Source organism: Caretta caretta, chromosome 27 (genome assembly GCF_965140235.1).
Source record: "Caretta caretta isolate rCarCar2 chromosome 27, rCarCar1.hap1, whole genome shotgun sequence".
Lineage (NCBI taxonomy): Eukaryota > Metazoa > Chordata > Testudines > Cheloniidae > Caretta > Caretta caretta.
Window position 1 is genome coordinate 14,518,155 of NC_134232.1, and position 23,447 is coordinate 14,541,601.

The window sequence follows — 23,447 nt, forward strand, 5'->3', positions numbered from 1 at the left end:
CAGACTGGCACTGGGGCAGGGTTTGCCCTGATGCCCAGAGACACTCAGGTTCCAGAGCTGTCCAAGCTGGCACCTCTCCCCAGGGCTGAAATCCTTTCAAATAAACCCCACTTCCCAGAAGCAGTGTGTGCAGGTTGCAGGAGCTGAGCGGACGGGCAAGGGCCAGGGGAGCTGCCATTTCTTCCCTGGTGCTTCCCCCTTCCACCAATAAAGCTGCGTCTCCTGGCAGCTCCTTTGCCCTGCAGCTTTTAGGCTGCCTCTTTCCGACTTCACGTGACACCTGCTCTGCATCCAGGATGTGCAGAACGCACTTAACCATGGCGACCGCTGTTCGCAGGAGAGCTTGGGGAGGGCGGAGATGCTTGCAATGGTCTGATGTGCATTTGGTCCATAGGACACCAGTCATGCCTAATCCATTGGCGTTTGCACTTCACACCTTTCCTCGGCAGGTTTTGAAGTGTTAGAGATTGCTATTAATAATTATTCACCTGTATTTATTACTCCTGGCTGATAACTACCAATCATAGCCTCGGCGGACTGGAAGGGACCTCGAGAGAGCCGGGGTGGGGGGCAGCCGAGGCGCAGCGGCGCTAGGACCCAGGGGGAGTCGGGCTGCTGGTGGGGTAGGACCTCTCCCTGTACAAACTTGCAAGACAATAGTTTGCTTCAGCGTTTTCCTTCCCGCAAAGAATTGCAACCAAAAAAAAAAAAAAAATCTCCCCGCGTCCCCCCGCGTCCCCGGAGCCCGCCCGCATCGCGGGGGAAATTCCGGGCTGAATTCGGAGCAGCCGCCGCGAATCACCGCGGCCAGCTACGTGGCCTCAAGCCCCTTTTACACGTTGACAAAATTCCTGGCGAGGGGCCGGGCGGGGAAGCGAGAAAGCGACGCTCCAGCCTCCCGAGCAGCCCAGCCCCTTCCCTCGCCGCCCGGACTCCGAGCACCATGGCCTTGGGCAGCCGCCTCCTCCTCCTCCTGAGCCTGCTGGGGGCCCCGGGGCTGGGGGACCCGGGCCCCCTGGAAGACGTGGTGATCGACAGATACTACATCCCGAAGATGTGCTTGCGGGAAGTCCAGATGGGGGATTTCATCCGCTACCACTACAACGGGACCTTCAAAGACGGCAAAAAGTTTGACTCCAGGTACAGAATTGTTCTGTATAAAATTGCACCAGGCGTTCCTGCCCCCCTGGCTACTTTAGTGTCATGGCGGGGGGGGGTCCTGCTGCAGCCCCCCACCCCTCTTCATTTGTGCACTTTCCTTTGCCCCCGCTGCACGGGGAAGCTGCTGCTTCAGAGGGTGGGTTACATTTCTCTCCTGCTCGCTGGCATGTGGCGTTTATCTGGCTGGCTTTGGCAGGCCACGAATCGATGCCTGTGGCCATGCCAGGGTCCCCGCGCACTTCTGCGTGCCTGGCGCAGGAGCTTGGGTCGCCACAAGGGCGCAGGGCAGTTCCCGAAGGGAAGAAAAACCGGTCCCCGGGTTTGAGGCCCCAGGCTGTGACGGGCCAGGGGCCGCGGCCGCCCTGGGGGGCTGCAGGACGTGCAGCGGGGCCCAGCTCGTCGGTTGTAGACGTGTCCTTCTGGTGGCTCCATGTTCGCCGACAAAACCATCCCCGAGCACCTGCCCCGATCTCGGGAGGGGAGAAGAAGCGAGAACATGCTGATGCCAGTCAGGGGTTGCAGAGCTGGTGTCACTCCCCTGGAATTTCTCCTGATTGAAACCCGTGGGAGCAAGAGGCAAAGCAGGCCCCTTGCGCAGGCCTGCGGAGAACCAAGACAGACTCCTCTACGCTCAGGATCAGGCCCAGCGGAGTGCAGCAACGGTTGCTTTCCCGGCAGGTTTTCAGAAGTGCCAGTGAAACACTCCAGAGAATCTGCTCTGGTTTTAAATATTTAAAACCTTGCTACTTCTCCCTGAATGCCTAAACAGGAAGCGTAAAAAGTGTGGTAAATTAGCCACCCAGCAGCCACCGCCAGGCATGAGCCTTACAGATAAATGGGGCCCCGGGGAAACCTTTCCGACTAAAATAATTTTTTGTCTTGATGGCTGCAGCGTGGTTCCGCAAGAAAAGTTTCGCTGGCCATTAAATGAAGCAAAGGATCTCCGTCTCGGAGCACTTGTAACGAGCCCGAACTGCCCCTGAGTGGGTTTTAAGATTTAAAAATCAGAGTAATTTGCAGGTTACAAATGAGGCTCGGGTGTTGGGTCATTAACTACTCTTCAGAGTGTTGGGAATGGGGCATATCTGTTACCTGGAAGCACCCGAGAGTCAGCCGGCCAGTGCTTATCTGGGTGAGATGCTTGTTTGCATTTGGTCCCAGCTTAAACATCACGAATGACTTTTGCAAACAAAGGGCCTGATCCTGCGTCCCCAAGCCTCCGAGTGTGTGAGGAATGCAGGATCAGACCCAGGATCAGGAACATCAGCTCTACTCCAGTCAAAGGGGATTGTTCCCCACTGCTGGGGCTGCATCTGCTTCAGAGATTGAGTTGCAAAAGAAATCTGGCCAGTGGCATACGTGGGACGTTATACTCGTTTATACGCTCCACCATGAAACGCAACACACGTGTGCCCTCTGCCCCCCGTTATTCCAAGAACAAAGGACAGAATCCATCCTCTGCAGAACATTATGGGCATCCCCCTAGCCTGTCATTTCATGGGCGGGTTGCTTTAACCACAGAGAGACATGGGGATTGGCTGAGCAGTGGGACTCAGGAGACCTGGATCCTATTCCTGACTTTGCTGCCAATTCCCTGGGTGAGTCACAGGGGCCAGCGTTTCCAGAAGTGGCCTCTAATTTGGGGTGCCCAAGCTGAGCCGCCTTGGGCTCCCGCAGCTCTGTGGCTGGAAGGTGAGTGGCGAGTTGGGCTCCCAGCCCCAGAAGCCCCCAAAAATTAGATTAGACTTCTGAAAATGTTGGGCCATAATGGCTTTGGGGCATGGGGCCAATGGTGCGTAATAATCAGTTATTAATTAGTGCTCGAGTCCGAGTTCTTGAGCCCTGAAGGGGCCGTAACGATCTTCCAGGCAGACCTGCATTATGCAGGCCAGAGCTTCTCACTCCGTAACTCGAGAACCAAGCCCTTCCCTTCTGCGTGCGTGAGAGCGTGTGGTTTAGAAAGACATCCGGCCTGGACTGAACTACTCCCGTGACGGAGACTCCACCGCCTCTGCAATGTGTTGGTGATGTGTCTTGGTCCAGTCGTGGGTGGAGTTGGAAACTCAGGCTGTTAGTCACCGAAAAATGACCAGACTGGTCTTGTGGCAGGCCCCACAGGCAGGGCTGGGTGGGAACTTTGCAACCCTATCGTTTGGGGCCAGCTATGGGATTAGGGGGGACCGGTGGGGCAGGCTGGTGTGGCCAAGGATCCTCGCTGCTTTGCAGTATCCCGAACAGCCCAGGCCCTCAGAAGAGGGGGACTTAACGTGTCTGCCTCCGTTCCGCCCCAGCTACGACAGAGGTGCCACGGTGGCGGGCGTGGTGGGAGTCGGCCGGCTGATCACCGGCATGGACCGAGGCCTGCAGGGCATGTGCGTCAACGAGCGGCGCCACCTGATTGTCCCTCCCCATCTGGGCTACGGCAGCATCGGCGTCGGTAAGGGGGGGTCGAATGCGAGGGCCCCGCCCGGCCGTCCTACTGCGGCTCAGGGCGTTTCCGGTGCAGCGAGGTCAGGCCCAACGACCCCTGTCTTGTGTCAGCCCATGTCACGGCGGGGTTCTGCCTCCTGCCTCGCGCGCTAAGCTCTTCTCACTGGGGATAACGCGGGAGGCAGAAAGGCCCCCGAGGGTGGATCCACTCCCATCTGCGCGCGTAAGTGAAGTTCCCGGTGAAGTCCATGAGCTTCGCAGGGCTCAGCACCTCTGTGGGCTGATGTCCACTGGATGTGTGCAGGGGAGTCCAGGGACCCCCAGGGCAGGATCTAGCCCTTTGTAGTGGGGGGCCTGTGGGTGGATTTCGAGGAGCTGAAGTGAACAGTCCCGGCCTCGTGCCATGAGGCTGCTCCCCTCGCTCTGATGCTCCCCGGGGCTGAGCCAGTCTCATTTGTTGTCCGTCGCAGCTGGCATGATCCCCCCCGACGCCACCTTGTATTTTGACGTCATCCTGCTGGACATCTGGAACAAGGAGGACAAGCTGCAGATCACCACCTTGCACAAGCCAGAGCGCTGCAATCGCACCGTGGAGAACTCGGACTTCGTCCGGTACCACTACAACGGCACGCTGCTGGACGGCACCCACTTCGACTCCAGGTACAGGGAGCCAAGCTGGAGAGGCAGCACCCCGGGGGCTAGTGACAAAGGCCAGCTTGCCCGCCTTGGGGACCCCTCCACCTCTCTGCACGGAGCAGGAAGCAGCGGGGCCCCCCCCCCGACCCATCTCACCTGACTCAGAGGGGCCGGGCTGGGGGAGGCGTGAGTTCACTTTCCGTGACTCCCTGTGCGGGAGGGGGAGCCCGCTCGTGCCAGGACCCCTGCGCTGAGCAGGTTGGGTCGGGGACGCTGCCAGTGCCCCGGAGTCGTTCTTCCCCTCGTCTCTTTTCCGTTCTCTCCCTGGTGCCAGCTACAGCAAGGGCAGCACGTACGACACCTACGTGGGCACCGGCTGGCTGATCAAAGGCATGGACGAGGGCCTGCTGGGGATGTGCGCTGGGGAGAAGAGGAGGATCATCATCCCTCCCTTCCTGGCCTACGGGGAGAAGGGCTACGGTGAGTCAGGGCATCCGCAGGGACAGATCTCGCCAGGCAGTATTGGTGACCAGAGAGGAGGGTCTGAGCAGCCGGGGCAGAGGGGAGCGAAGGGACCCTGCTCGGCAGTGGGTCTCTCCGAGGCAGCTCTGGGTTCTGAGTACATACGTCAGGGCCACGATCAGGTGCATGGCGGAAGCTCCGCCTTGTGCCGTTAAACGCGGAGCTGCCGCGTGCCGATAACGACAGCTCGCAGCCTGCTGCGAACTGCATGGAGCTAGAGCGGGGTGTGCTGGGGTCGGCCGCTCTGGAGGCCCCTCCTCTGCAAAAGAGGAGAGGGTGACTGGCCCTGTGGCCACCCCAGCCATGAGGAGGCTGCAGTTCCACCCCACAGAGATCCCTCGCTCCGGCTGCTCTGGGCACAGCCTAGGGGCTGGCTCTGCTTGGGCGCGACCCTCCTTCCCTCCTCCCTACCCAGGCACGGTGATCCCGCCCCAGGCCTCCCTGGTGTTCGATGTGCTGCTGGTGGATCTGCACAACCCCAAAGACGGCATCTCCCTGGAGCACCTGGAGGTGCCGGCCGCCTGCAAGCGCAAAGCCGTGACCGGCGACTTCGTCCGCTATCACTACAACGGGACCCTGATGGACGGGACGCTCTTTGACTCCAGGTACTGGCCACCGGCAGGGCCTATGGAAGAGCGCGTTCCTCCCCGTTTGTGCCTGGGGCTTCGAATCCCCGCTTTGTTCTCTGGTGCCACGCAGCAGAGCTCCTCCCCACACAGCCCCCCCCATGGGGGTGCAGGGTGGTGAGGGCTGTGAGATGTGGGTTGGGATGGAGGGGCCTGGGCAGGGCTGGGGTGTGGAAGATGTGGGCTGGGGTGCAAGGACCCGGGCAGGGCTGTGAGATGCGGTTTGGGCGGGAGGGGCCTGAGCAGGGCTGGGCGGGAGGGACGCTGGCCCAGGTGGTGGGGCCGAGGTGGTGGGGCAGGGCTGTGGGGTGGAGGATGTGGGCCAGGGTGGAGGATGTGGGCAGCACTCTAGGGACGTGGGCAGGGCTGTGGGGTGGAGGATGTGGGCCGGGTTCTAGGGACGTGGGCAGGGCTGTGGGGTGGGGGCCGGGGTGGGGGATGGGGGCAGGGCTGTGGGCCGGGGTGGGGGATGTGGGCCAGGGTGGAGGACATGGGCAGGGCTGTGGGGTGGGGGCCGGGGGCAGGGCTGTGGGGTGGGGGATGAGGGCAGGGGGATGTGGGGTGGAGGATGTGGGCAGGGCTGTGGGGTTGGGGATGCGGGCAGGGCTGTGGGGTGGGGGCCGGGGTGGAGGATGTGGGCAGGGCTGTGGGGTGGGGGATGAGGGCTGGGGGATGTGGGCAGGGGGATGTGGGGTGGAGGATGTGGGCCGGGGTGGGGGATGTGGGCAGGGCTCTAGGGACGTGGGCAGGGCTGTGGGGTGGGGGATGGGGGCCGGGGTGGGGGATGGGGGCAGGGCTCTAGGGACGTGGGCAGGGCTGTGGGGTGGGGGATGGGGGCCGGGGTGGGGGATGGGGGCAGGGCTCTAGGGACGTGGGCAGGGCTGTGGGGTGGGGGATGGGGGCAGGGCTGTGGGGTGGAGGAGGGGGCAGGGCTGTGGGGTGGGGGATGGGGGCAGGGGGATGCAGACTGAGCTTACGCTGCCATGCTCCCCTCATTCGGCGCTCACCTGCGACCTGGTGCTGCGTTTGCTGCAGTTACTCCCGCAACCACACCTACGACACCTACATCGGGAAGGGCTACGTCATCCCCGGCATGGACCAGGGCCTGCAGGGCGTCTGCTTCGGAGAAAAGAGACGGATCATCGTCCCACCGCACCTGGGCTATGGGGAGAATGGAGCCGGTAGGGGGGGTCCCCGCGGGGTGGCCCAGCCCTGGGGTTGCAGGGCAGGGAGCGGGGGGACGGACGTGCTCAGCAATGCCGTATTGCTCCCCGCTGGCTCCGTTACACAATCCCTCGGTTCCTGCATCGTTTCAATCGTCCTTGTGCCCATGACGGGGGGAGCAGGCCGGGATCACCCACCTGCCTGGAGCTGACTGGCGAGAGCTGCCCCAGGAGAGGAATTCAGGCTGGGGGGGGCTGCCTCCCGCAGGAGAAGGGCATGGACCCCCCGCACCCGTGGTGGGGTTGTCAGGTGGGGGCGTTAGCTTAGGGGAAGGGCCCAGCTTAGGGGATGTCTCTTGGGTGTGGGGGAGGGGCAGGGACACATTCAATTAGCACCCAGGGGTCTGGCCTGTAGAACAATCCTGCCCCGGCCCCTGGGGAGGCAGGTTTTTTCCCCGACTCTGCCCTCTCTGGCTCTCCGCAGCCCCTCACCCCCACCGGGCCCTTTGTCCTTCTCCTCCAGGGAACAAGATCCCCGGCTCAGCCGTGCTGATCTTCGACATCCACGTCATCGACTTCCATAACCCCCTGGACTCGGTGGCGATCGAGACCCTCTCCCGGCCTGAGGGCTGCAACGTCACCACCCAGGAGCGCGACTTCATCCGCTACCACTATAACTGCTCATTGCTGGATGGCACCAAGCTCTTCTCCTCGTGAGTGTCCCCCCGCCCGCCCCCGCTGTCTGGGACTCCGGGGCAGCCTGGCTCCCCCCGCTCAATCCCCGCCGTCCGGCTGCTGCTCGTGGGTTGGTTCTAACAGCTGTGGGGCTGGGGCACGGAGCCGGTGAGCTCTGCCAAGCTAAGCAGGATGGAGGTGGCTGAACTCGGGGAGATTGTGCTGCTGGTCGCACCATCGTCCCGTTGGCTCCGGGGTAAGATCCTGGGCACTAGCCATTCCTCTGAGCCTCAGGCAGAATTCCCCTTCCACAGCTGATTGGTGCGGCGGGCCCTGAGGGGAGCAGGCTGTGTGTGCAGCCCCGGCTCTGGAAGCCCTCTCGCTCACCCGTCCAATGTCTGCATTGCCTCCTGCAGCCACGACTACAGCCTCCCGCAGGAGGCGACGCTCGGGGCCAGCAAGATGATCGACGGCCTGAACACCGGCCTCCTGGGCATGTGCATAGGGGAGAAACGCGTGATCATCATCCCCCCGCACCTGGGGCACGGAGAAAACGGAGGTGAGTGGGGAGGGGAACTGCCTGGCAGGTCGGTTTGTGGCTGCCACTCGCTCTTCAGCCTCAGCCACCTGGCAGTGGCCCAGGGTGCTACCCGGTCTCCTTTGGCCTTTAGCTCCCCAGCTGGCCCAGCCTGGGCAAGGTGCCCCAGCAGCGATGCTCAGAGGCTCATTCTTGCATGTTGCACCATGGTGCAAAGGCACTCTAGTGCACCCGAGCACACGAGGGATCGGTGACATGCACCCCTTGTCTTTCAGCCCAGGGCGTGCCAGGCAGTGCTGTGCTCCGGTTCGAGGTGGAGCTGCTCTCCAGGGAGGAAGGAGTCCCTGAGGGCTACCTGTTTATCTGGCACGGGGACCCACCCGCAAACCTGTATGAGGACATGGACCTGAACAAGGATGGCGAGATCCCCCGTGAAGAGGTGCAGCCGAAGCTCCGGGCACGTGGGGGGAGGAATTGGGATCAGGGAACACAGCCCCAGCAGCAGTCTCGGATCCCTTGGGCTTTTCAAAGGCGAAGGGAGGGGCCAGTTAGGCTGCCCAGTTGGCATCCAGTGCGTGTGCCGAGTCCCCAGAGCTGCTGCAAATCTGTGACTAAGGCACACATGTGGGCGGATGGTCGTTAAGGTGGCAATACCAGGGTTTCTGCCCTAGGCGAGCCCAGCCCGCCTGCCGGCTAACCCCAAAGGCACAGCTAGGAAGGGGCCAGGTGCGGACTCTGAGCAACCCCCTGCTGGGACACGCCCGGGGTCCAGCCAGGCAGCAACATCCCTCTGGCCCGCAGCCACCTGTGCCACAAGGCATGCTGGGAACCAGCCACAGGCCAGGCCAGTTAGCACAGCAGCTTGAATTGGGCCTGGCTGTAGGCTGAGGAGAGGCGGGGGGGCCGTGTGCCCACCCTGCCCAGGAAGCTTTGAGAGCATCGCAGAACAGGAAACCTGGAGGGGAGCCTCTTGCAGCCTGGCGCTGGGGTGCTCCCTGCCCTCGTTATCATGCGGCATGCTAGCCCTGTCTGGCCATTGCCCTCCATCCCGGAGCTGGCTGCATGCTGTCCTGCCCCACTGCACAGAGTCCCTGGGATCCCTCACGGGCCCAGGCTGTGGGCTCAGCCACGTAACCTGTTCTCACCTCTCCCTGCTGCAGTTCTCCACTTTCATCAAGGCCCAGCTCACCGAGGGGAAGGGGCGGCTCATGCCCAGCTCCGACCCGGAGATGGTCATCGCCGACATGTTTCAGAACCAGGACCGGAACCAGGACGGGAAAATCACCGCGGAGGAGCTGAAGCTGAAATCAGATGAAGATCAGGAAAGAATCCACGAGGAGCTCTGAGGAGCTCCTGCCTTCAAGAGACAACGTTTCTTCTTGTCCTTTCCAACCTTGGAGTGGGCTGCTCCCCCCATCACCACAGGGACCGTGGCCTAGAGAAGCCAGCTCAGGAAACTTTAGTGCCAACCCCTTTGCAAAGCAAGGTTGTTTGGTTTTGTTTTTTTTTTCTATTTAACTGTGTTTTATTGGAAGTGTTTCTAACAAGCCAGCAGGGGAAAAACTCCACATAACAAACCCAGGCCAGAAGGTCCCAAGTTCTTGCCCTTAAAGGCAGAGCCTAGATAGAAACTAGACCCAATCGTGAGCTATTTCCTTGGATTTCCACCCACACCCCAGGCCTGAAGGCTCTAGGGGATACACGGGGGTAATTGACACCCCTTCCCAAACTACCCTGGAATTGTATCCAGTGCTTTGAGAGCAGAACCCAGAGACTTTTCTTCTCTGGGCTTTGAGTGTTTTTATCCCTGGCTTTGCACTCTGCCTTTGTCCCCTGCAGAGACAGGCCCACCCAGCCTGCCTGTTCCCAGTGCAGGATGCTTCTTCAACACGTTGCCAGCCTCTGATGGGGTGGGGGCTCCTGCTGTGGACACAGATTAGCTCCCTAGCCCAGAAGCAGAACTGGATGAATCCCACCTGTGCCCATCCCACCATCTGCTCTCTCCAGTGATAGGGGGTTTGGGTGTGGGGCTGGGATTCCTGGAAGTTGGTGGTATCCACACTGTCTAGCTGAGAGCCCTGCCTGTAACCCCCATGTCAGAGCCAGGAGCTCCTGTTCGGTCCAGTTGTGAACTAGACTCCATTGCATGCCGTCTTCTCCCCCTGCCCCCCTTGTCAGACCCGGCCTTTGGACTTCACTCGCCTTGGCTCCTTGAGCATTTCAGCAGCGCTGCTCTTGTGCGGATGGGAGCTGTAGCAGCCAGCGCGTACCCAGAGTGCAGAACGTGAGGCAGCAAGGGCGTCCTGCTGTAGCTGGAGCAAGGGCCATGAATTCAAAGCAGTCACTTCACGTTGGCATCTGCTGGAGCTTTTCCTGTAAGGAACCCAGTCGCTGTTCCCGAGGGATTTAAAAAAGAAAAATTAATGCCATTTCCTAGCCCTGGTCCAGGATCTTGCAACAGCTTGAATTGTACCAGAAAGGAAAGCAAAGACCCAGTTCTTCAAAGTGATGAGTGGTTTTAGGCCCAGCGATATTTCGGGGCTTGAACTTGAGATACCTTAATGGGGCCTGATTTTACACAGTTTGGCCCCCAAAACCACCGGTCAGTTTGGAAAATCCAGGGCCCAAACTCTCCCAGCTGGGCTAACACAAGTGGGCTGATTTTCAGTTTCTGAGCACCCTGATTCTGCTGACGAGAGCTTGGCATGCTAAGTACCCCTGGAAATCAGCCCACTTTTACTGAGATGCTTAAATATAATTCAGGAGCCTGAATTTAGTCTCCCACGTTGGCAAATTTGGGCCAGTGTCTCCCCCTGGTTTTAAAGGTTTGTGTCCTAAGATCAGTGGACAACAGCGTCTGCGCCAACTGCTGGGCACAGGTAAAAGATCCGAAGTGCAAGGACAAGACGATGTAAAGGTTCAAACAACCCCGCAATAGCAATTTCTGCCTTGCACCCAATAAACTGATTTCAAGTGGTTTCCAACAACTCTGCTTCCCAGCACGTTATTTTGGGCTGAAACATTGCTTGCGCTTGTCTGCACGCAGAGAGGTCCCCATCTGCGGGTCTGTGTTCGCTGTCCCAGTGGGGGGAGCTGTGGAGGGTCTGGCTGGATAAGCCTCCCATCCAAGCTTCTCGCATCTGCCACGCTGGGTTGGAAAAGGCTTCGTCTCCTTCGGGGCTCCCACCTGTCCGCAGACACCCCCAGATTCAGAGGAAGGGCTAAAAACATTTTAAAGATATTTAGCTGCGGCTGTTCTAACCTCGAAGCCCTTGGGAAGACTGGCTGGCCCCAGGCTGCCTAGCGGGGAGAGGTGCTGGTCACTGGGTGGGTCAGGCAGCTGCCCCCGACTAGCTGCCCACTGCAGGTTCTCTTGCACCCTGCTCTGAAGCAGCCAGGACTGACCACTGTTGGGAACAGGATGCTGGGTTAGCCATCTCTGCAGGGACGCAGGTCTTTGCGTTTCCCCTTGGAATCTCTCAGATACAGAAGCAGCGCAAGCTTCGAGGTTAGAGCAGCGAGTCAGGGGATGCGATTTCCTTTGCTAGTTGTGACACTTCACCTTCCCGTGCCTCGGTTTCCCCATTTGGAACATGAGGATAACTAGCTTACCCACCTTTGCAAGTTCCGAAGGCCTCGGTGGGCACCCCAGACAGTGCTGTACTGCAAGCTCACACATCTGGTTACAAACCACTCACACGCAGGCTTTATCGAAAGGATTTATTTCAACAAATGGAATAAAACCCACCCCCCTCACAAGTGACACTTACAGCCGACCGGGACACTGTGAGCGAGCCAGATGGCTGCCTGTGAACCTGGACCGGACCAGCTCCTACAAGGCAAAGGGCAAGTGCCTTCGCTTACCGAACAATGCTGGGGCCCGGGCTGCTAATGCCAGGCTGGGTCACAGCGAGACAGCCACGTGGACGGCACTTCTCCAGGAAGGGACTAGTAATTTGCACAGCAGGAACCGAGGTCCCTTCCACCCACAGAGGAGACCGCAGGGTGGGGGGTGGGAGCTGCCTGTAATGTAACGCGAGCCTCTGGCTCTCCCCGACAGGACCAGCGTGAAAGGAGATGGAGTTTTACAGGGCGGGACAGGGAGCTCTGAAAGAGCCATCTGCACTCCCTGATGGTTAGCAGCGGGCAGGCCAAGCCCAATCGATAAGCAGCTGCTGTCCCCCATCCAGCTGCCGTGTACAGGAGTCTGTGTCCCCCTAGGATGAGTCAAATGCTGCCGAGGCAGAGCCCAGACTGCCATAGGAGGCAGCTTGCATCCCCAGACCGGAGGGCTGAACTCGGCAAGAGGGACATGGGGTTCCTGCTCCTTTGGAAATGCCGATCCCTAAAGAACGCTTTCTGCGCAGTAAAGCCAGGCCTTCCATGGGCCTGCTCAGCATCAGCCCTCTTCCAGGCCAGTGTGACTGTCACGCCCGGAAGGGGGTCCCAGCAGACAGGGTCCCGGGGGGCTACGCTACTTTTCTTTCCCTTATTTTGCGTTTGAGTGATAGAGATTTTGCGTTGCTGACAGAAGCGCTGCGCTGAGACCCCAGAACCGGCCCAAAGGGTTAGTTACACAATAGTCAAGCTTCAAAAAGCCTGCCCTCCCTCCCAGCCGCCTTTAAACTCCCCACCCCAAGGACACACTGGCCACTGTGTCCCCCAACACCCTGGTCCACACACGACAACCTTGCTGCCTGACTGATCGGCTATAACAACTACACTCCACAGCACAGCGCAAATGGCCAGCAAAGCCTCGTTGCTCCACTGAGAGTCGCTTGCCGGTGGGATTCACTGCACACCACAACACAGCAGCCAAGCAAACCCCCACCACCACGGGATGGCCAAACTCAGCCCTTGTGTTAATCACACAAGCGGCCCTTGGACAGGAATCCTCATGAGACTCCCACCCCTTTAAGCATCACTGCAACTGCACAATCATCTCACAAACCCAAAGTGTTAATGTTCCAAGCGACAAGCCCAGGCAGCCCGAACGTCCCTCAACGCATATTTCCCACCTGTGCCCACCATGCTCTCTGAGCAGCTCCAGGCTCAACCTGTAACAGGTCGGTGCACAGACAGGGGCAGGGCTTATGCCCTCTAAAATCACCCACTCTCTGGTCCCCTCTCCAGCCACCAGAGAGCAGTGACGCCCAGTAGGTTGCAGGCAGGGGGAGCAGAGAACTGACCAGAAGAGCAGGCCAGGGGATCTGCAGGGTTTCCACAGTGAATTACAGACACCCCGCAGAAGGCAGGCTGTAACTGCTGTGCAGTTGAACCATGAAACCGGAGTCCGGCCTGAACGCTTTGGGATGGATCTACAACAAACAGGTGCCTGCTTCCCTAACGAGGGGATTAGTGTGGCAGAGGAATCTTTAATTCTGCGCACAGCCAGCCAGGCCGTCAGCCAAACGACGACCTTGCCTTCGTGGCTTTGAGCTTCCGTGGGACAGGACACGAGCCAGGAGCAGCAGCGGACAGTTGGGGGCTGGGGTTTGAGCAGAGACATGGTGGAGGTAGTTGGGGCAAGTGGAGAGTTTCTCCAGCTCACCCCTCAATCCCAGGACTGATGAACAAAAGGGTATTCATAAAAGCCCAGGAGGGAGCCAGGGGGAAGCTCTCGAGGGCATTGAGATCGATTCAAATCGCCCTGACTCCACCATGGGAAGCATGGTCCCAAGACACCATCCTGAGAGGCCGGAGTCAGGACCCTGGGCTCTCAGTTCAGGTCTCCGAGGATGTAACAAAGGATCCCGTTGACCACGTCCAGAGTCTCGTCCTTCTCCAGCACGACGTCGTAGGCGTCCCTGTACTTTCCTCGTTGCTCGTCCACCTGCAGAGCCACCGTGGGGCAAGGGGACAGGACAGGACGGCAACATTAACAGTGGAGAACAAGCGCGGCTGGTTGCCAAGCTCAGAACTCCAGGAGCCCCATGAAAGCAGTGCTGGGGATTCAGGGCTGGTGAAAGGTACCCGATCAACAGCCCTAGAGATGGCATCTCCATAGCATGGGACACGGCATGGCAAGCTCTCCTCTCTGCACCCTGGCACAGGAGCCAGCCCGGCCACAGAGGAATGACCACTCCAGCTCAGCTGAGGGGTGAACAAGGGGGTCAGCTGTGATGTGGACACCTTCCCACTGGTGGGACTGAGACCCACCAAACTCATTTCATACAGTATGCCAGATAGCAGACTTCTCTTGCAGCATGTAGGCGCCTCCCACCTGCACCCCCCCCCGCCAACCTCCTGCAAACGCTTGGGCCTTGCAATCGCTCAGGAGGGCAGAGAGCCTCCTGCGGCCTCTGCCCTCACGCTTACCTTGTCATTCAGGAATCCGATCGTGAGGATGTTCTCCACGTTGGCAACCCCGTCTGCCATGCTCAGGTCTCCCATGGAGTCCCCCAGCAGAATGATGTTGGTCCTGCTGCTCAGCTGCTGGAAGTGGTCCGTCTTCTCCAAGACCGAGGCGTTCTTGTTGTAGGTGTGGATCAGCGGCTCTTTAAACTGTCTCAGGACGCCCTGTGCAGCAAAGGACGAGCGGACAGACAGACAGGATGATTTCTGGGGTGTCTCGGGGCTGAAGGAACAAAGCTTCAGTGTGGTTTGCACCTTTCTTAGAGATGCTCTTAGCGGAGCCAGCTTGGGAAACCTGCTGTCCCTCACTGCCCAAGGGCCCTGCTTCAGAGCAATCCGCCCCTTCAGTGGAGGATGGCACACAGGACCAGAGCCCTTCAGCACCACTCAAGAACCAGCCAGAGGTGGCATCTCCCTCCCCTCCAAAGGGCTCCCAGAGCAAGGGACCAAGGGCCTAACTCTCAGCCACTCAGGCCCCATAAAGGGGCCTTTAACTGGGTGACTCTGCCTTGTGCAGACAGCCTTCCCTGGGCAGTGCAGAACTGCTGCAAAAGCTCTGCAGTGGCTGCAGTGTCAGGGCGGATCAGGGACATACCGGGGGCCAGGCTGGGGAGCACCGCACTGTGGCTATTCTCTGCTTCCCTGGCTCCATAGGTCAGAGCAGCCCCAAGGCCCCTGCATGGCCTCACACTCCAGGGAGCGCCTAGGTGGCTAAAATCTCCCTAAACCTCTACCCCACGCCCCATGCCCACCCTACGGGAGCCACTGAGAATCAGGCCCAACTTAGTGGGCTGTTTCCGGGGGTTTCATTGGTTTTAAAGATAATTATGGTAAGTTAACGCCCATCCTCCCGCAGTGCTGCCCCCCTCCCCCCAAAAAAACACAGTATCATGGGCCTAGCTCCAAACCAGAGAGTGAAAGTGATTCAAAACAAAGCGAAGAGCAGTAGCCCACGCTCTCCTGCCAAGTGCAACATATAAAGGAGAAGAGCCAAGCAGATCCTGTATATTGCAGAACTTTCCCCCAGCCTTGTGAATTTAGGCTGTGACTCTCTGCAGGGGGGCTCTCTCTGATTGTCTTCACAGAGTGGGGCCCCTGTCTGGTGTGCTACTGTAATACAGCTAATCTAGGCTTCGCTTTCAAAGCAATTTCAGCACTAATAACTGGAAAGGTTGCTATGGTAACAAGGGATGACATTTCCAATGGACAGAGGGGTTTTAACCGAACGGCGCCCTCTCTAGATGTCCCCCGACCCGCACTCGGGGCTAACGGGACCCAACCATGGGGCACATAGCGCAGTGTACCTTGTCATCGAAGTCCATGTAGTTGGACATCACATTGACGTTTGGGTGGAACACCTTGGCCTGCCGGAGGACCTCCTCCAGGATGTCACCCACGCCGGCCGAGAAGATGAACAGGGGGATGTTGTGTTGGTGGAGCTGGTCAAAGAAGGTGTTGACTCCGTCCCTGGGGAAGGGGCGGGGAATGCAGGTTAGACAGAGTCACAATAGCACCCTTCATCCCAGAGCACAAGTGTGTCACACTACCACGGTGCTGTGAGTGCTTTCATCCCCCTGGAAACTGGAAACTCACTGGGCCAAGGCACCAGGGCGTTCCTTTACTTACGGCTCCGGGGCCAAGGTGCATACGCTACACACTTCATTGATCATTTCTGCACTGTGGGTGAAATTCAAGCCTGCGCCAAAGGACACAGCCATGTCTACAGGGACTTAGCAGTGGATGGGCCTGGTGTGGGGTGAATTTTACCCTCTATGGTACGCAGGTACCTCCCTGAAGCCTGTCCCAAAGTGCACTGGGCTCTGCATAAAACCTGGGATTCATTCTCTGCAAATGACGTCTTCCTTGGTCGCCCCAACAGCCTAGGCAGGGGTTGCTTTCCGAGCACTATAGGCTGGATTTCAGTCACTGGTTCTTCATAGATTCCAAGGCCAGGTCATGTGATGATCCAGTCTGACGTGTGTAACACAGGCCAGAGAACTTCCCCCAAATCATTCCTAGAGCAGAGCTTTTAGAAACTCCTCCAATCTCGATTTTCAAATGGTCAGTGCTGGAGACTCCCCCATGCCCTTGGGCAAATTATTCCAATGGAATTACTCTCACTGTTAACAATTTACACTTTATTTCCAGTCCACATTTGTCTAGCTTCAAATTCCAGCCCCCGAATCGTGTCAGACCTGCCTCTGCTAGACTGCAGAGCCCATTGTTAAACTGATGGCACTCTGCTCTATAAATGCTGACTAATAATTCAGCAGCTGTGGAAACTGAGGCACAGAAAGAGGCCATGGCTTGACCGAGGTCATAGAGAAAGGCAGCGTTAGAGCTGGTGTCAGAGCCCAAGAGTTCCTGACCTCAGGTCCCTGGACTATGCAGCCTTCTACTGCCAGAAGTATTGATACCGTCCCCCCCCAATCCCCCCCCCCATGGAATCCATGACCATACAGCTCGCCTGGTCCAGAAAAAGGAATTTAATCCTTAGGCAACAAAGCTCCCAGGAAAGATGATGCCTGTTAAACCTATTGCACAAATGTACCCCCAGCTAGTGCTTTTAGTGGACGGGGGGTAACGCTCATCCCACGCTATTTCTCCCACACGCAAATTACCTACAAGAAATATGGTCCTTGGCTTCCCCACAGGCTGTAAGAGAGTGACTTCCAGTGAACAAAGCTCTGGATGTAACACTGGCCAGGCAGCTGGTGGGCTGACACCCCTGCTCATCACACTGATCAGACCCTGTGTTGTCTCTGTTGCAGCCACCTGTGGGCTCTTTGTCAAAGGAAACGTCTGATTGCTCTTTGTGCGTGTACAGCACCTAGAACAACAGCGTCCTGATCCCCACTTGGACTCCAGGTGCTACCACAACACGGTAATGACTGGGTGCAGCACAAGACAAGCAGAAGGTTTTTCCCCATGTAATGCAGTTCCCCACTGAGATCAGAGACAGAAGCTCCAGCTTTCTTTGCACCAGAATAAATATCACTAATCTAACACAAATACCACCCTGCTGGGCAGACTCTCAGCTGCTCCTGTGGGCTGAACATACGTGGTGTCCGTGCCACACAGAAAGCTGCTAGGGTTTCGTAACTTTTGACTTTTCCAGGCAGTCCATGGAGAAAGAAAAATCTTATCTGTAACAGCTTGGCAGCGTTTGCTCACAAAACCCAGACTCTTAGTCACTGATGATCCTGCCAGGTAATGTTAAGTTGGCTCTGCCAACTCACTGACGCAAGTGGCTTGCTACTCCACCTAGATTTACGGGAGGTGGGAGTGGACCTCACAGGGGGGCTGAGCAGTTCTTGAGGAGGAACCCGAGGAGCAGCCAAGTATGCGGAAAAGGCTTAGGTTGGAGTTTGTGTTGTTGCATTTTGAGATTCGTTTGTGAAGGGGACACGTTCTGACCTGCTGCCCCTTATGTGCCCTGTCTGGAAAGGGCGAGAAAGCAACTAGGAGGCGGATTAGAGTTCTCGGAAGTCAGTTCAGTGACTCCCTTTTTCTCTCTCTGACAAACGCAGGGGTCTGAATGGAACGAGCAGGTACCAGAGACAAGAAAGCGACAGAGCCCTTACAGGGTGTGCTCGCACAGGGACAGGAGAGAGAGGACACAAGCTGCAGAGACCATCCCAAGACCTGTACCTGAGCATCACCTCTGATTCTTCGACTATCTTGGCTATGTCCCTTTTCAAAATCTTCTGTTGCAACAGGAGGCCGTGGGCTCTGGTCCACCTGGAAACACATATCAAAGTGAGCTTCATTTCTGACGGACTGTGAGCTTCTAGGATCTGACCTAGGGGAAATTACCAGAGTCGTGACCAAGACACGGTCCATCAGACTAATTGTTGTTTACAGAGAGTTTCAACCTTCTCTCTGCTTCCCATATAAGGCTCGTTAAGGGTAAGAGGCTGCCTGAGGAAGGCTGGTAGCACTTACTTAATCAATGCATTTTTATTGTTTCCACCACCAGGGTATCTGGGCACCCAACACAAATGTCCGACTTGCTCTGTTTTTTCTCCAGCACTCTTCGATGTCACTGTTGATCTATTACCCGGGACTGACTATCAGAGCTGGAAAACAACCCAGCCCCAAATACCAGGCCCTTTGGGATCCCTTTCGTGGAGGGTGTGAGAGCGGGACAGTGAAACTACAGCTGTGCCAGATGCACCATCGCTCAGGTGGAGAACAATGAAACCCACAAGTAAGAAAGGAAAAGGAAGGAACTGGTGTTTCCTTCTGAGGCACGAAAGCCATGGGCTCACTTCTGACAGCTGCATTTTCAAAGCATATCCCGCTCTCAAAGGGGACCTACTCTCTCTCTTTTCTAAGGGACTCTGCATCCTTTTCTTAACAGGAATGTTACTTTCAGAGCTGCAAGTCTGCACAGAAATCTTCTGGATCCAACAAATCTACTGAGATCTCAAAGGATCATGAAGTCAGAACACGATGGCGTGGCAACTGCCACATGCTAAGGCAGTTTGCATCAGAGTTAACGATACCACAGACAAAACCCTGCTCCTCCCTCTCCATGTGCTCCTTGCTTTTGCTTTTTGTCCACCACACTGTCATTCTGTAAGTGGATCCACCAGGCTTGATCCTGGCCATATTACCAGAAAGGATGCTTCAAGCACTTGGAGAAATGGGAAGATGGACTATCAAAAAATTGTACTTCCACTGCACAGTGAGTTCTGCTATGCAAGGGGATCTGGGGACTGAATTCCCCTCTCTCTTCTTGTTTACCCACTTATTTTCTAGCTCACGAAATTAGCTCCTCATACACAGTCACTCACCATTCCACCATGAGGGGACGTTTTTCTTCCATGGTCCGGTTGGGGTCAATTTCAATTGGATAGTAATAGTGCAGCAGATCTTTTAACTAGAACATTTGATGGGTTTAAATAGAAAATGCCACGAACAGTTAAGGGCATCGAAAGAGAGATTTTAATAACAAGCAAGCAGAGTATTTGCAGAATTCACAAATGCATCACAGCTTAAAAATAAAACCCTACATTGTTCATGAAACAACTGAGTATCATGGCAATTTCATGGGGTCCCAAGGGAAATATTTAATACTGCTCTAGAAATCAAGCTGAGAGTGTCAGCAAGGTTAAATTGTTCTGGACAGAGATTAATGTCCTTTGCTCACTATTTATCACTGTTCTCTTTGACATGAAATGCCCATGCTTGGGTGTAGCGACAGGTTTGTAAAGATTCCCTTGAACTCCAACAAGTGCTCCCATATCTGAAATGCTGCTTGGAAATTTGTTCTACTCTCTTCCCTGGCAGGCGGTCACATCTGTCCCAGTGCTGTGCTCTAACCCCATCTCCACTGTCCCCAGGGAGCCTACCCCTAGCAGGAGAAGCAGCATGTGGACTGTATATAGAGCCAAAAGAGATGGAGTCTGACAGCACTAAACGTACCTTTTTTCTGCCTTCTTCGCTAATGACTTGGCTGTTATCTAGGATATCTGGAAAGACAGAAACAGTCACTTGCCCAACCCCGGGAAAACACACGAGGGCCCTTTCCAAATCCCACAGAAAGACCAGAGTCAACACGTGCAAAAATGACAAGTGATTTTGGGTGCCACAATTTTTGGATGCCAACTTGAGACGTTTGACAGGAGCCTCACTTTCAGCCCTGGTCTGTACTGGCGGGGGGAATCGATCTAAGTTACGCAACTTCAGCTCCGCGAATAACTTACTGCGGTGAGTCGGCTCCACGCCTCGCAGCGCTCGCTGGAGAGAGCGCTCGGGGGTCGATTTATCGTGTCTAGACTAGATGCGATAAATCGATCCCCGCTGGATCGATCGCTGCCCGCTGCGGTAGTGAAGACATACCCTCAGAGAGTGGGTGCTCGGCATTTCCTGAAAATCAGGACCCGTTAGGGCATCTCTCCGAAGGAGGAATAGATCAGAGTGCACTAGGGGACGTTTCGTGCACAGCAGACTAGTGCAGGGTAGATTTACACCCCAGGTTTCAGTGTTTGTGTAGACCAGCCTCGAGACGGGGCGTTGAGGGAAGAAAGGGGCTTGGGAGGGGGCTCTGAGCACAGTGGGTGGGAGGAAGGATGCAGAGTAAAGAGCCAAGGGAGGTGCAGTAGGGGAAGAGAGCAGACGTGCAGGCTGGGGCACAGTCACGCCTAGCCCCGAAGGCGAGGAAAAGAGCCGGCACTTAATGGGGAAGGAGAAGAGGACGCAGAGAAGGGGTCTGGGGGGATAGGGTGGAGCAATGAGATAGGGGGTGATTGGCACAGCAGCATTTTGGATGGGGTGGGGGAAGAGGAGCAGCAATCAGTATGAGCGGCCGCCAAGCCCCGGAGCAGTTACAGCAGCAGAAGGGACTCTATCAAGAGCGAGGGTTGGGGAGGAAAATGCCAGGGCTCAGCAACAGCCCGTGGGTGTGGGTCCGGGGCGGGGGGGGAAGGTGCGGGTGAGACAGAGGTTACAAGCCTGGGCGACGGAGACGGGAGCGAGGAACATAAGCTACAAACGGATGGACACAGTGTTTGTTCGACTCACTGTGCGAAGTGGGGCATCGTCTCCCGTTAAATCCAAACCTGCTGAGGGTCATGTCGAAGTCCGAAACGACCTGAAGGACACAAGGAGGGGGAGAGAAGGACAGTATCTGAAACCGCCCCAGCATGCTGTGCTTTGAGAGGTGCACGGGCAGGGGCGTGGGCAGCAACGGCCTGTGTTTCTCACCCGGGCACTGTCAGGATATCGGCCGTATTGCGAGGCACTCACATACTACGGAAATGGAGGCTAGACAAGTGCCTTGAATAGCTGATGGGGTCCACACAAACATGGGGCGTTATTATCCCCCTCCCCACTGCCATGGCAATGCTGAAATATCCCGCAGCAACGGGCTCCTGCCTGCACAGCTCAGAACACAAAGCGAAACCTGCAGTTTGTCTGGTCCCTCTTTCCTGAGCGCCGAGATTACGCGCCTCACGTGCTCGGGGCTCTTCATGTGGACCGTCGCCTTCTCCAATTCAGGGACCTGCGGAGACAGATTGATTCCGAGGAAGGGGTCGGCGCTAAGAGACACGCCCCAGCGGCAGGCCCCAGCACGGTCAGTATTCGCTGGCCTGGTTTCCACGCAGCTCACCCGACTCCCTCTCAGCCCACAGTGCCTTAGGGAGCATTTCTCTCCTCCGGGGACTGATGCAGGAGGAAGAAAATCAACTCTGTAGAGATGATGCTACAGGGTCCCGATCAGTTATTCCACTGCAAACTGGCTCCACCGATAAGACAAAGAGCAATTTCTCTACCTCTGGTTTCGGAAAAAACTGTTGGATTTACCAGCCACGAACTATTTAGGTCCTGATCCTGCAAGTCCTGAAGGTGCAGGCTTGGGCCTTCCCTAGCTGTACCAGGGCAAACAGCGCCCCGGCGGACGCTCCCATAGTGAGGTTATTGTGGCGTTAGGGTGGGTGGTGGCGGTTGTGGCCCCACACGCTCTCCGCCTTCTCCCCCCCAGTGCTCTACCTCCCCTACTGCCCCTCCCCCAGTGCTCCGTTGTGCCCCGCTCCCCCCCGTACCATGCTCCCCTCCTCATCCCAACCCAAGCCCCGTCCTCCCCCCATTCCCCGTCCTCCCCCCACCCCCGGCTCCGACCCCCCCCGTGCTCCCCCCATCCCCCTCCGTGCTCCCCCACCCCCGGCTCCGACCCCCCCAGCGCTCCCCCCATCCCCTGCCATGCTCCCCCCACACCCAGCTCCGACCCCCCCAGCACTCCTCCCACCCCGCCGTGCTCCCCCCACACGCAGCTCCAACCCCCTGTGCTCCCCCCATCCCCCCCGTGCTCCCCCTACACCCAGCTCCGACTCCCCCCACCCCCCCGTGCTCCCCCCACACCCAGCGCTCCCCCCATCCCCCCCGTGCTCTCCCTACACCCGGCTCCGACTCCCCCCCGTGCTCCCCCCACACCCAGCGCTCCCCCCATCTCCTGCCATACTCCCCCCACACCCAGCTCCGACCCTCCCATGCTCCCTACACCTGGCTCCGGCCCCCCCAGCGCTCCTCCCACCCCCCATGCTCCCCCTACACCCAGCTCCAACCCCCCGTGCTCCCCCCACACCCGGCTCCGACCCCCCCAGCGCTCCCCCCACACCCGGCTCCGACCCCCCCAGCGCTCCCCCCATCCCCTGCCATACTCCCCCCACACCCAGCTCCGACCCCCCCATGCTCCCCCCACACCCGGCTCCGACCCCCCCAGCGCTCCCCCCGTGCTCCCCCCGTGCTCCCCCCACACCCAGCTCCGACCCCCCCAGCGCTCTCCCCATCCCCTGCCATACTCCCCCCACACCCAGCTCCGACCCCCCTAGCACTCCTCCAACCCCCCCCCGTGCTCTCCCTACGCCTGGCTCCAACCCCCCCAGCGCTCCCCCCATCCCCTGCCGTGCTCCCCCCACACCCAGCTCCGACCCCCCCATGCTCCCCCTACACCCGGCTCCGACCCCCCCAGCACTCCTCCCACCCACCCCGTGCTCCCCCCACACCCGGCTCCGACCCCCCCAGCGCTCCCCCCGTGCTCCCCCCACACCCAGCTCCGACCCCCCCAGCGCTCTCCCCATCCCCTGCCATACTCCCCCCACACCCAGCTCCGACCCCCCTAGCACTCCTCCCACCCCCCCGTGCTCTCCCTACGCCTGGCTCCAACCCCCCCAGCGCTCCCCCCATCCCCTGCCGTGCTCCCCCCACACCCAGCTCCGACCCCCCCATGCTCCCCCTACACCCGGCTCCGACCCCCCCAGCGCTCCTCCCACCCCCCCGTGCGCTCCCCACACCGGGCTCCGACCCCCCCCCAGCGCTCCCCCCACCCCCCCCGTGCTCTCCCTACACCCGGCTCCGACCCCCCCCCCCAGCGCTCCCCCTACAGCCGGCTCCGCTCCCCCCATGCTCCCCCTATGTCCCCCCCGGCCCCTCTCACCATCTCGGCCCCGCTCCGGCTCCCCTCGCCGAGGAAACAGAAACAGAAACGCCGGAGCCGCGGCCTGGACGCGCGGGGGAGGAGCCGGACTGCGAGCGGGGGGGCGGCCGGGGCTGGATCCGGATTAGGGGCTGGGCTGGTCGTGTAAACTGCGGGGCTGGGGTTAGGGTTCTGGGGGAGTGAATTAGGTTAGTCTTGGGGGGCTGGGCTGGGATTAGGGGCTGGGTGTGGGGCTAGAGGTGCTAGGCTGAGATGGGGGGCTGGGGGAGTCTGTGAGGTTAAATTGGGGTCCTGGGCTGGGTGTGGGGCTGGGATGTTGGTCTGAGATTGGGGGGCTGGGGCTGGGGGCCCGTTAGGCTAGGGGGCAGGACTGGGGGGCTGGGAGTCAGGATGCAAATGCT

General features: G+C 58.5%; 2 protein-coding genes and 1 long non-coding RNA gene across 5 annotated transcripts; 1 reads left to right on the forward strand and 2 right to left on the reverse strand.

The window, feature by feature from the left end:
* The first annotated feature begins 654 nt into the window (after positions 1–654).
* Positions 655–10,738, forward strand: FKBP10 (FKBP prolyl isomerase 10). The gene is made up of 10 exons (XM_048830010.2): positions 655–1,140; positions 3,453–3,598; positions 4,062–4,251; positions 4,562–4,707; positions 5,165–5,354; positions 6,411–6,556; positions 7,062–7,251; positions 7,630–7,772; positions 8,027–8,190; positions 8,912–10,738. The coding sequence occupies exons 1-10, from the start codon at positions 944–946 to the stop codon at positions 9,095–9,097; spliced, it is 1,698 nt and encodes a 565-aa protein (XP_048685967.2). The 5' UTR covers positions 655–943; the 3' UTR covers positions 9,098–10,738.
* LOC125626730 (uncharacterized) lies at positions 2,522–4,563 on the reverse strand. The gene is made up of 2 exons (XR_007353831.2): positions 4,384–4,563; positions 2,522–4,116 (listed from the first exon to the last, which is right to left on the reverse strand). It is a non-coding gene; the product is annotated as an uncharacterized LOC125626730 (long non-coding RNA).
* A 719-nt stretch (positions 10,739–11,457) lies between the features above and the next one.
* NT5C3B (5'-nucleotidase, cytosolic IIIB) lies at positions 11,458–23,269 on the reverse strand. Of its 3 annotated transcripts, none has more exons than XM_048830050.2 (9): positions 23,047–23,269; positions 21,016–21,114; positions 20,634–20,703; positions 19,536–19,582; positions 18,905–18,990; positions 17,757–17,846; positions 15,410–15,572; positions 14,070–14,270; positions 11,458–13,584 (listed from the first exon to the last, which is right to left on the reverse strand). In XM_048830050.2, the coding sequence occupies exons 1-9, from the start codon at positions 23,047–23,049 to the stop codon at positions 13,471–13,473; spliced, it is 873 nt and encodes a 290-aa protein (XP_048686007.1). In that variant the 5' UTR covers positions 23,050–23,269; the 3' UTR covers positions 11,458–13,470. The 3 variants fall into 3 exon arrangements, with proteins under 3 accessions (XP_048686007.1, XP_048686008.1, XP_048686009.1); XM_048830051.2 differs by having other exon boundaries at positions 21,062–21,114; positions 23,047–23,145; XM_048830052.2 differs by lacking the exon at positions 23,047–23,269 and having other exon boundaries at positions 20,988–21,115.
* Positions 23,270–23,447: the final 178 nt, after the last annotated feature.